The sequence below is a fragment of the Drosophila nasuta genome, chromosome X (genome assembly GCF_023558535.2).
Source record: "Drosophila nasuta strain 15112-1781.00 chromosome X, ASM2355853v1, whole genome shotgun sequence".
Lineage (NCBI taxonomy): Eukaryota > Metazoa > Arthropoda > Insecta > Diptera > Drosophilidae > Drosophila > Drosophila nasuta.
This window is the reverse complement of record NC_083459.1, coordinates 12,458,170-12,470,715: the sequence shown is the minus strand read 5'-3', so window position 1 is coordinate 12,470,715 and position 12,546 is coordinate 12,458,170. Positions and strand designations below refer to the sequence as shown.

The 12,546-nt window shown below is 39.3% G+C and overlaps 1 protein-coding gene across 1 annotated transcript; it reads right to left on the bottom strand.

The window, feature by feature from the left end:
* Positions 1 to 531: 531 nt before the first annotated feature.
* Positions 532 to 2,303, bottom strand: LOC132796638 (uncharacterized). The gene has a single exon (XM_060807881.1). The coding sequence runs from the start codon at positions 1,809 to 1,811 to the stop codon at positions 708 to 710; it is 1,104 nt and encodes a 367-aa protein (XP_060663864.1). The 5' UTR covers positions 1,812 to 2,303; the 3' UTR covers positions 532 to 707.
* Between the last annotated feature and the right edge of the window lie 10,243 nt (positions 2,304 to 12,546).

The window sequence follows — 12,546 nt, the reverse complement described above, 5'->3', positions numbered from 1 at the left end:
AAGATTCTCATGTTTTTGACGCAGTTTTTAGAAGAAAATATTTTTAAAATCTAAATTTTGGAATATTTGTTCTTGACGCACTTTTTAGAAGATGATTCATATTTTAAATAAGCTAGATAAATGCGATATAGGTATTTTTATGGATTCGAGAATTTTGTAATCTAAATCTTGTAAGTTAGATCTTATTTTAAAAATTTGGCATTTTTCAAATTAATGTTCTTAGTTTTAAGAATTCGATCCTAAAGTGTTCATATTTTAAAAACACAATGTTTAAGATGAATGTTTTTAATTTAAAAAACTGATCTTTTTCAGTGTAATTGATTGAAAAATTTCTATTCCTATTATTCCAACAATAAAAAACAATTGTATTTTTCTTTTTTTGATTTTACTGCGTTTTATTAAAATAGAAAAAAAAGGTTTGTTAAAAAAAATTGTGTTTCTTATGACTAAATAAATAAATAAATAATTATGAAAAAAAATTGGTTTTACAAAAACTACATAACAGCAGCGTCGCAAAAAAAATGTATCTTAAGGTCTAGACTATATACAAGCATTAAAAAACTGGAGTTGTTTTAATTGTAACTTAAAAACTAAATAAGCGTCATAGTTAAGCGTTTTCCCCCGTTTGTCAGCGTTGACTACACTCTTTCTCTCTCTTTCACTCTCTCTCTCTCTCTCTCTCTCTCTCTCATTCCTTTTTCCCCGTTCTAGACGTAGATGGAGGAAGGCAGCGCCAATCCCACCTCGAAGTAGTTGCGCGCATCAACTTTGTAGCGCTTCAGTGGCGACTCCACGGCACTTGCAACATCCGATGCGGCCGCTTGCCTCTCTGGGGCACGACCACGTTTCAGAGGTCGCACTGGTGTGGCCAGAGAAAAGGTGTCCGAGTGCGAGGCAGCATTTGGTTGCTGCGGCGTCGGCAACTGGAGCAACACACTGTGTGGCAACGGGTTGAGGGGCGAGGCCGGCTCCGGAGTGCCAGGAAGCGGCAGCAGGGCAAAGCTTAGATCGCTGGCAGGATCATCGCCGGCAGCATAGGATGGCGAAAGCATGGCCGCATGGCATTGCGACTCCAGTTGCTGTTTGACCAGTGTGCGACGTCGCAGATTGAACGATTTGCGTGGCTTTTTGCGACTGCTCGGATCCGATTTGCAGGCGGAGTCAAGTATGGCATCGATGAGCTTGTCCAGCGTCTGATCACCCATCTGGGTGGACGAGGGTTGCGGGGTCACCGGACGGGTCACTGGTTTCGCTGACTTCTCGGCCACCTCGGCAATTGGCTCAGCAGCAACTTGAGTTGCTTCCGATGGACTTGCATCCATGGTGGCCACAAAATCCGCCTCCAGTTTGCGTTTCTTCAGCTGCTGTGCTGCGGCCAGGTAACGTGGCTGCTCCATAAACGGATCGAGGGGCAACAGACCCCGCAATGCCAAATGCTGACCCGTCGGCAGTGCACTGGGTGAATACTCCTCCTCGTAACGTGGCAAGGTGGTTGCATACCGCACACTTTGCACCATCAGACGTGCTGGCTGCCGCTGCTGTTGTGGCTGCGGTGATCTTCCGGCTGGCGAACGCGACTCCGGGGTGACGTTGCGTATGTCGCTGAGAGGTGCCAGGACCAGCGGACTGTTGCGCAACCTCTCCAGAGGCATGGGTGTGGATGTGTAGCCCACACTGGGCACATTCTCCTTGTTGGCAATCGTGGCACGTCGTTGTCTACGCTGACGTCGCACCACGGCGGCTCGAGGCTGTTGTGTTGCCATCGAAGGCAGCTCGTGCAGTCGCTGTGTTGATGCTGTCCACTTGAGCATATTGATGGCTGATGGTTTATGGTCTAATGTTGGCTAGGTGAAACTTTGTTCTATGTGTCGGAGTGTGCCGCTCCTCTTAGATCTCTCGTCTCTCACTCTCGTCTCGTCTCTTCACTTCACTTCTCGTCGTCGTCGTCTTCTTTCGGCGTTCGCTGACAAACTGAATCGGCTCGGGGAGAGGGCTGCGTTTTTATACCCGAGCCGAGGCGGCAAATGAGAGCGTTCCTAAGGGTTGTTGCGCAAACGCACCCTTACTGTCCGTCGTCTGCGACCGCTCGGTCTTTCCCTCTAACTTACGCTCGCTCTCTTATTGGGCTCTCTCTTTCAACCAAAGTCGTAGACTCTAAGCTCCAGCTTCAACTGATTTCACTGAATGTTCCCAGTTGAAGCCCCCTAAACGAAACCCCAAGGCGGGTCCCTCACATTTGCATTGTTCCCACAGTGAGTCCTAGACTTACCTCACCTTCTAGACACTCCCAAATGACGTCTAGATCGCTATCGACCAACGCTTAGTTATTAAATTTGCTTTACCCCTCAAGGAAGTGATCAGCGTCGTTGTCGTTGTCGCTATCGCTATTTCTGTCGCGTTTCCTTCCCCTAGCCCTTCACGTTTAATTTGAATGTCGCTTAGGGGTCGGCATAATACTCATTCCTTTGCCCAGCAGTTCACAGCAACAGGCTTTGGCACTTGCTGACCAGACGAACACGTTAATTACCCAACAAAAATAAAACTCACAACTTGTACAACTTCCTGGCTTGTCCTGTCTCTCTCCTGACCGATAGGTGTATTAATTGCGGCTCTTTAGCGACCTCAAATATTAAAAACTACCAAAAAAGCAAAAAAAAAATACTTTAATTGAAAAATGTTGCAACTTCCGCAGGAAACATTTGAAAATTGTTACAAACGTTACTTTGACTAGGTGCTGATCCCGCACATTACAAAAGTTACCCCAGCCTACACCGACCTGTGGTGTGGCATATGATATCCTAACGTGCATACACATCAATCTTGACGAGAACTGTCAGCAACGTCCAGAGTCAGCTGGCAGATTAAACCTATACAGATCTAGATCACCGGGATCAACTGGCTGCTCAAGATGTTAATCTTAGTTGACCGATTGACCAGCTGATCAGCTAAACTATCCTTTAGCTCAACTCTTTCATGTGGATCATTAATAATCGTGATAGATTAGCTAGAAACCAATCTTGAAGGATTAAGGATAGACCTTTTCAGTATGGCATACCTAAAAGTCATAATATATCGAAATCCCTTGTTGGTTATAAGTCAACCTAAGTGTAGATAATAATGATCAAATTAATGTTTCACTTAATATACCAAATTTTAGTTTATTATAATATTGACACTAATATATAGAAGAAGTTTAACCACAACTTCAATATCTTTAAGGTACTTTTAACTAGCCATTTTAATTCAGAAGTATCCAATATGGTGATCGTCTTTTAATCCTGTATTCTCGACTTCAACTTCATTTACCTTACATATGTAAGTTTCACTGCCTCTTCATTAGCTGTCGCCATAATTCCTCCATTCAATTCGTATCACCCATTTAAGAGCGTTGAAAGATTGTTTCCACCCATTTCAAGATATACCATAAATTTCGCACGCTTTCTTTCGCAATTCACATTTCTTTTTTTATACTTTTTTTGCGGTGAAAGTTGCAGTTTTTGTTTGATTTTCTTCGTTTATTCTTTGCATTTGCCATCGTCGTTTTCGTTTTGTGTCGCAGTCCGCAGGATCAAAGAACAAAAAAGGGGTAAATTAATTGAATGCTTGCCAAAAAAAAAGAAAAGGGAAGAAAGAAAAAAAAACCAACAAAAATTTCTCAACTTTTCAACTCTTTTTCCTGCGCGTTTTCTTTGTGCAAAAAAGTAAGGAAGGAAGGGTTTCGCATATTGGTTTCTCTTTTGGCTCGTTCTTTGCTGCAGCCCTCGGTGCCTATCGTTCTTTGCATTTCTTTGCCGATTTCTTCTTGTCGAGGTTGACGAGAATGCTGTTTACATAGCCACACAAAAGGATTAAATGGGATTTTAAAAGAGTTTGGCAAACGAATTGCATCGAATCGAATCGAATACTCTCGTTACCCCGAAGCAATGCATTCTTATATTTTTGGGACCAAAATTTCCTTAAAAACGCGAGCACTATTTATCGTATGTATTTATGGCCTTAAGATCTGTTGATTAATTTCATTTAACGAGCATCTTTTCAAATAGGCGTATCCTGTCTTCGAAAACTGTCTTTACAAATTACCATAAGCCGCACATTTACTGCGGTTGATGTAAAAAACACAACACAACACACATAAAACCACTCAAAATCAATTTACATTCTCAGTTTCTTCTTTAGCATTTTGTTCTTTTTTTGTGTGTGTGTGTGTGTGTGTAGTATGTTCTCAACGATTTAACGCTTAATTAACGAGCCGAGAACACACTCGGGACACAAAAGCGACAAAAACCGACAATGAGAGCAAAAAAATATACACATAAGCCGCAAGGCGAGTGACAAGCGAGTGACGATCGCTATGCAAATTGCCTGTTCGCTCTCATTCCCTCTCGCTTTCGGTCGGTCGTTCGCTCGTTTTTGCCTGCGCCAGTTGATGATGGAGAGCGTCACGAAGTGCCACTTGACTTTCACTCATTGCCTTCGGGTTAGCGAATTCCCCCCTTTACACACTCTCGCACACACACACACACACACACATACAGACTGTGCCGATTTGCATGCTCAATGGCCTGTGGCTAATGCTCCGGCACTTTGGCGCATAAACTTTGCGCCTCTGCTGGGTTCTTTTCCATTTTTGTACCTTCTCAATTGCATTGGCATTCACACATTCGCATTCTCTCGTTCACTCTTTGCATACGGCGAAAAAGGCAGCCCTTTTTTTTCTGCGTATTATTATTGTTGATTTTGATTAATGCGCTTGTCTTGCATTGTGTGCGAAATTTATCGATATTTGATTTGTTGCGCCGCCAAAGGAAACTGTATCAAATGTTTGTCACGCGGCTTTGTTTGCGTTTTGCATAAGTGTAACTCACACACACACACACACAAAGAGAACATATGTAAACAAGCTCATTGGAACTTCATTAACATGAACCCGCCGTCTGAGGCCGCGTCGTTAATCCCCCGTTTAAACTACTTAGTTGACGTTAGTCGTAAACATTTGCACAGTTGATGGCCCCGATTTAGCGGTCATTGTCGTTGGCAGCCATTTTGCCCCTTTTTTCCCCCGCCAATACAAATTGCATGCCAAAATATGTGCTTCATTTTACGCTAATCGTAAATTATGAAATATATTATATCAACTTTATTCTTTCTGAGCGCAATCTACATATCATTCTTGCTTATAATTGATTAGTTTCTTATTATCATTATTTATATTTTAATTATTTCTGAATTTTAATTTTTAAGTAAATAGTTTATTATTATCATTACTTATATTTTAATTATTTCTGAAAAATATGAATGAGTAAACAATTTTTTAAGTAACGATAAAACTAACATAGGAAAAAAATACTATATATTAAGTGTAACATTTTCATTAATTAATAACTAAAAAAAATCACTAAGCTATATGCTACTGATCAAAAAATTAACTCAAAGTACTTTAAATTTCTAGAAATTTCGAATTTGAGAGAATTTTTATTTTTAATGCTCAATATTATCTATATAATATATAATATAATATATACCGTATAATATAATACCGTAACAACTTATTGTTAAGTAATTTTTGTCCATCCAAGGAAAGTCTCTCTCTTCAAAAGAATGGAGATGTCCGCTATAGTATTTAGATTTAATAATAATTAAGGCTATTGGTTTAAATTACTTAAACTGCATCATTAGCGTTAAAGAAAATCATAAAAAAAAGAACAATGCAATTTTTATGATGGAATTTCTAACGATTATGGTTTCAGTTTCAATAGGTTTAATTTGATCGGATTTGTGAGAGCAGCAAAGCAAGTTCTCCAGTAAAGTAGTAACAAACGCCTACAAAGGGGAGGCTAACACAACAGACTACGATATACGATATATGTATGTATGTGTAAAAAACAATAAAGAAAAAGGATGAGAGCTGCTCTCGAAGCGTTGGGCGCACTAAATGTCATGTTTATGCTCATAACTTTAATGCTCAAAAGTCGACCAACTGTCAACTGTCAAATACGAGACAATTTTAGCACACACACACACGCAGAGGACGAAGACGAGGACGACAACGAAGACGAAGACGAGGACGAAGGACTCGAATAAGATTGACCCTGAAAATGAAATAAATGCGATGCGATGCGATGGCTGCTGCAAAAACTGGAACACAACCAAATGCCAAAACCAAAAAAATTGCAAGCAAGTCCGTGGACGGGGGGAGGGGAGAAGATGCGCGGAGCATGCACAGACAACACACAGAAGACAATGGAAAGCGTAATGAAGAGCACACACACACACACACACACACGCAACGGGAGAGCAGAGACAAGATATAGTCGAGATGGTCGAGACGATGTTCAGCCAACAACAAGAGGAAGTAAATTGCAACAATGCACGAAGGAAGCAAAGGATGCGACTGACTGACGTGCCACACACACTGGGAAGAAGGGAAGAGGGAAAGGGGAAGGGAGGCAGGGGCAGGGGCAGGAAAATTGCACAAGCACACGCGGATGAGACAGAAATTATGGCAAATAATTTAGAGCAAAAATTGTCGGGTTGCCAAACAATTGATAAGCGCAAAAAGGGATTCAGAGTTGCAACATCTTCGATTGCCGCCGCCGTTCACCTTTTCCTCCTCTCCTTCTGCATCTCCCTCCTCGTCCCCGTCCCTACTCTAGTACATTTCTTTATCTCTGTGTTCGTTCGTCATTTGTGCGCTGCCCACAAAGCGTCTTCTTCTTCTTCTTCTGCTTTACGTTCCCTTTTTTTTTTTTGCTTCATAATCGTGTGTGTTGTGTTTTTGGTGCCTGCCTTTGCCATAAATTTGCAACAATTAAAAATAAAGTTAATTAAAATTTATGTGCGACACTTTTTGCACTTCGATTGCGACCAGCCCCTCTCTCGCACTCTTTCTTTCCTTGGTCCTTGACACAAAAAAAAAAAACAGAAAACAGCATCTCAGCCCCGTCTAATTGCTGGGAGTGTCCGCTGAGACGTTGCAACGTTGCACATTCAATGCTGCCACTTGAAGCGACAAGATCTTTGATCTCTCCATTCGCTGACCCCAAAATGATGTGTTCGTTTTCTTCTTTTTTCCAGCTCGCTCACTTTCATTCTTTCTCTCACAATCCCAGAAACTACTATCTGAAATTGACATCTCCTTTCTCGATCGCCAAGTTGGCCTTAATCCTGAAACGTTAATCTAATTTTAGCTGCACTTGAGAAAATTCTCAAACCCGTTGCAACAAATCTTAATAAGCACTTATTTTGAACTATTAACTAAACCATCTTTCAACTTAGTTATTAATCAACTTAAGTTTGTGTAGAATATACCAAACTTATATCCTGCAAAATGAATAAAATACCAAATGCTTTATTTGGTATATTGATGTAGTGGTACAATCAAATTATACCAGATTATAATATCCTTCTGCGGTATTATTTTAAAAATATACCGAATTAAAATGCCACAAAAATAAAAATATACCAAAGTCTATAATTTTTCAAAAATATACCATAGAATGCAAAATATACTTGATTATAATACCCTTCTGCGGTATTAATTTAAAAATATACTAAATTAATATGGCACAAAAATATACCAAAGGCTATATTTGGTTAAAATATACCATAAAATGCAAAATATACCGGATTATAATACCTTCTAAAGTATTGATTTTAAAATATACCAAATTCGTATACCGCAAAAAAGACTTAAATTATACCAAAGGTATAGTTAATGAAACACACAATACAATAAGATCCTTAGATCCTTTACCTAAATAAAGTTTACGAAAAAACAAAATTATGAAATTAAATAAGTTGAGTTTTCTCGCGGAAATCAAAACAGATTCCTCAACTTATTATAACCAAATTAATAAGAAAAAAAATGTATTGTTATTCATTACAAATACCATCCCCAATATTCTTCCCTAATATTATAATTGAGACAATAATACTACTGAAAAAAAATCGTATTTTAGGAACAAAGTTTAACTCATTAGGAGTAGACAACAAAGTCTTAAAAGTTGTCCATAATATCATAATTAAGACAATAATATTACTGAAATAAATCATTGTTTAGAATCGAGATTTAAATACTCTTCACCACGATTTAGGAATAGACAATAAAAATTGAAGTTCTCTCTTCGGATAGATATAAGTTTATGTCCAATTGTAGCGAGCGTTATCCTTTGATCTGTGATCCAAGCAAATCTTTGTCACAGTTGCCGCCACCCAAAGTTTATGGCCCCGCTGTGTGTCTGCATATATAGTATAATATGGCGCCTGCTTTGCATATTTGGCGCCTCCGGTTTTATGATCCTGCTGTGTGTGTGTGACACAAACCGATGTTGCAACTGACCGTTGCCTGATGATGTCCGATGTCTGATGTCCGTTGACCGATGTCCGACGTGCGATGGATCGAGAGCAGCTCATCGAGCTCTCGAGGTTGAACAATGGGCCTGTCATTGTTGCTGATGCGTAGCCGATGCTTGACTCAGATTTATTGGCCTGCTCTCAATCTGTTCTGTTCTGTTCTGTTTTCAATATGTGCGTGTGTGTGTGTGCAGGACGACGCACGTTCCACGCTGAGAAGCGTGAAAGTGCCGAGCTGCGATCTAAGTCGACCTGGACGGGGGAACGAGCGTCACAATACAATAGATCCAACGGAGCGTCCACTTCTGACGCAAGATGAGCCAATTTTCCTTTGCGAAATTGCCAAATGCCTTGACCATGTCCTGTCACTAAATTAGAGCAGAATGCTTCGAATGTTCTACTCAGAGCTAAGGTGATGTTGATGGTGGTGGTGGTGGTGGCGTAGCTGTTGTCGACAGCTGCTTCTGCTGCTGACCAAGTCCCAACTGAGATTAAAACCGAAAGCCGAAAGGACCGTTGCGGCTATTATCCTTTTACCTAAGCAGTGCTGGGGCTGCATCTTTTGCATGGCAACTTGCTGGAAGGATATGCTTAAATGCTTTCTTTTCGCCGGCTTAGCGAAAGAGAATTTTGGAAAATTGGGACTGCGAATGCGAATGCGCCCAAGAGAAATCCGTTTGGTAAAACCAATTATGGGACATTTTGCCGCAACGGAAGAGACAGAAAGAGATGAAGAAGCAGGGAGAGAGAGAGAGAGAGCGCTGTGTAAGGAGGAAGGAAACACAAACAACAGGAACATGGTCAGCCAGCTATGACCCTGAGAAAGTTGCGGCGATTGCGGACTTGAGTTAACCGCAATCATTACACACGCAACTCCCACAAGTGGTGGCAAGCAACATGCACTTAAGGATGTGTCCTGTGTGCCACACACACAACGCATCTAATTGTCGGAAGTGCAGCAACTTAGAGGCTGGTGCTGACTACGCGCTTCGCTGACTCGCTGCACTCCCCTAACAGCGTCTTGGCTCAGTCTTTAACTTAACTATAATTGCCGCATTTAGTTGCACTAAGATGCCACCAAGGCGATAAGGTTCTGCTGCAGCTGTCAAAGGTGCTGCTGCTGCTGCTACTGCTTCTTCTTCTTCTGCTGTTGTCGTTTTTGTGCTGCTCTTGATCCTTGCTGTGTGTGTTGCGCTTAAGCGACTTAGCTGAGATTTGGCTTGTAAACCCTTTCATGGCTTTTGGTCAACCCTGTCGCCTTACACGGCCATATAATTGAGCTGTGTCTGCCTGTCTGTCCGTCCGTCTGTCGCCTTGGCACCTCACAACTATTTTCTCGTGTCATAATATTAGACGATCTCCTTCTTGCATTCTCTATGCTTTCTCTCCCTTCTCGCTAGGTGGACCAGACCTATGCTAATTTAAAGACATAAAATATGATGATTGTGAGCATAACGCGTAATCCTTTTTCGCTACGCTGACAAATATTTTCATGTTGCATGTCAAAACAGCATCGAACAAATCTCCTCGGGACTTACGATTTGTCGATTTTTCATTTTTTTTTTTTCTATTTTATGCAAATTTTGCGTGACTCACGGCTTAGGGGTAACATCCAGCCAAACTCAGTCAGTCAGCCCAGACAGCCTAGACAGTCAGTCAGTCAGTCGAATGTGGGTCGAATATGGATTGAGTAAGTCCATTAAGGTGTTACATGGCAACAATCTTTGTCGAGTAATTACAGGCTTGTTAGCTATGGTTGCAACAAACATTTTCTTGCATTTCCATTTTTTTTCGGTTTTTTTTTTTTATGCAGCACTCTCCTCCCCAGATCCTCCTCGCTGAGGGTGCCGCATTTCTTTTTGCTACGTGGGAAACTGTTTTCATTATGTATATAATATTTTTTGTACTTCTTGTAGCTGTTGCCTTCGACAGTGAACATCATTTATGAGTGTTTGCACGCAAACAAAAGGATCATAGGATCATCATCATCAGAAATCAGACATCAGTCGAAAGTGAACAACAAGAAAAAAAGAAAAAAAAACAAGAACGGAGAGTCGAGCGAAAAAAATGAAAAAAGAAAAGATCAGTTGTCAATCAAGCAAAAGTAAATTTCCATATCGACCCCACAGTCAATGAGGAGTCCTTTCTACTTTCCACTTTCCACTCACCTCACCTCACATATTGCCTGGCTAATTACTTTATTCCTTCCTTGGATCGCACTGCCAACTCATGTAACTGTCAATCTGTCCATTCGATGCGATGCAATGCGATTCGATATGTTGTGATGTGTGATGGGATCTCGTAATTTGAATTTAATATACTTTTAATGGACAATTGTAAAACTAGATTTCACACACGATAGTGTCAGATCAGACAATCGAATGACATTACAAATTTATATATTTTACAAAGATGCACCAAAATATGAGAATAGTTTTGTAAGCAGTAATCATATTTGTAGTTCTGTCAATAATAAAGTGTAAATTTATAAAGAATTGTAATAAAGAATTGAAATTTTGACGCTAAAATATAGATTTTTGTATTTTATGTTAAATACAAAAATGTAAGTAAAATAGATAAATACTAGTAATGTTAAATAGTTCATATTATCTCAAAATAAATATAATCATATTCAATTTAATGTATAACTAATTATAATAACTAAAATTGCTTGTTTACCTTTTGTGATGATAGAAATTAAAAAAAAATGTTTAAGGTAAGGCAAGAAAAAGTTACAATCCCATTACTTATACATTACCTTACTATTATGAGGGTAATGACTATGTATGACAAATTACTTATTTAATTTTTAAATTTAAGAGTTAAAGTACAATATTCTTCTCTCTAACATACATATATATTTTAATAAATTTTTGTAATTATTACCTCCCCATTACCTTCCTAATATGGGGGTAATGACATATTTCTTATTTTTTTTTTTACGAAAATAAAGTAGCTAGAGTTAAAATGGAATTTTCTTCTCTTTGATTTATCGATTCCAATCAAAAGTTGTAATCATTACCTTCTCATTATTTTACTAAATAATATGGGAAATATTTTGTATTATTTAATTATTTTTATTTTTAAGATAATACAATAACTATAGTTAAAATACAATATTCTTCTCTCTAACACATCCATTACATTCCCATTATCTTACTAATATTAGAGTAATGACAATGTAGGGGACATTTTTAATTCTTTATTTTCAAGAGATTAAAATAGCTACACTTTAAGTATACTTTCTCTCTAACATATCCATTCCAATCAATTGTTGTTAGTTAAAATAGTTAGTTAATGTGTTAGTTAAAATACAATATGTATTATTCTCTCTAATATGGAAGTAATGACAATGTAGGACACATTTTCACTATTTATTTTTAAGAGAATAGAATAGCTACAGTTTAAGTATACTTTCCTTTTCTCCAACACATCCATTCTAATCGATTGTTGCAATGTTTTCTTTTTAAGAGCATATACAACTAGACTTCAAACATCAAAATAAACACATTCGAGTAAGAATTGTAATAAAACTTGAATGTAATCTTAAACAAATTTAATGCATTGAAGATACAGTTGCAACTATGGAAAATTGAGCTAATTAGTCCATTCAATTTGAACAACTGTACAAAGTGTGACAGAAGCGGGGAAGTGCAGGTAGAGTGCAGGGGTGATATGATTACAGCAACTAAGGGTATGTATAATATACAATACTGTATCATGATAGAGTAAGTGGCTCTAAAAGAATCGATCGGAACACGTGTGGCTGCGTTGCAAATGGGAATTAAGAAATTATGTTAAGGGGAAGGGGGATCAATTAAATTGTTTACCAATCGACATGGAACTTAAACTGTCGCACTAAGCAAATAGTATCAATAGAGACAGCGAGACACCTAAGGGATGCAGTTGAGGGAGGAAGAACAAGGAACGTCCAGCGTCAGCTGGACAACTGATGAGATAGACATAGAACGAAGCGATCGCCGTGTAGAACAATTTAATGCAATTAGTGCGATATGCTGCCACGACGAAGATGAGGAGAGGGTGGAGGCAAAGGCAAAGGCATGGCAGGTATAGAGTGCATGGGTGTAATTACATAATTACAGATAGCGGCATACAGAGCGCGTGTCCCGAGAGCAGCGACCAGCGAGGGGATCGTTTTTCGATGGTGGGTGCAACATCAGCATGCGACATGCT

Coding starts and splice junctions, on each gene's coding strand:
- LOC132796638 (XM_060807881.1), bottom strand. CDS start 1,811: ATGCTCAAGTGGACAGCATCAACACAGCGACTGCACGAGCTGCCTTCG.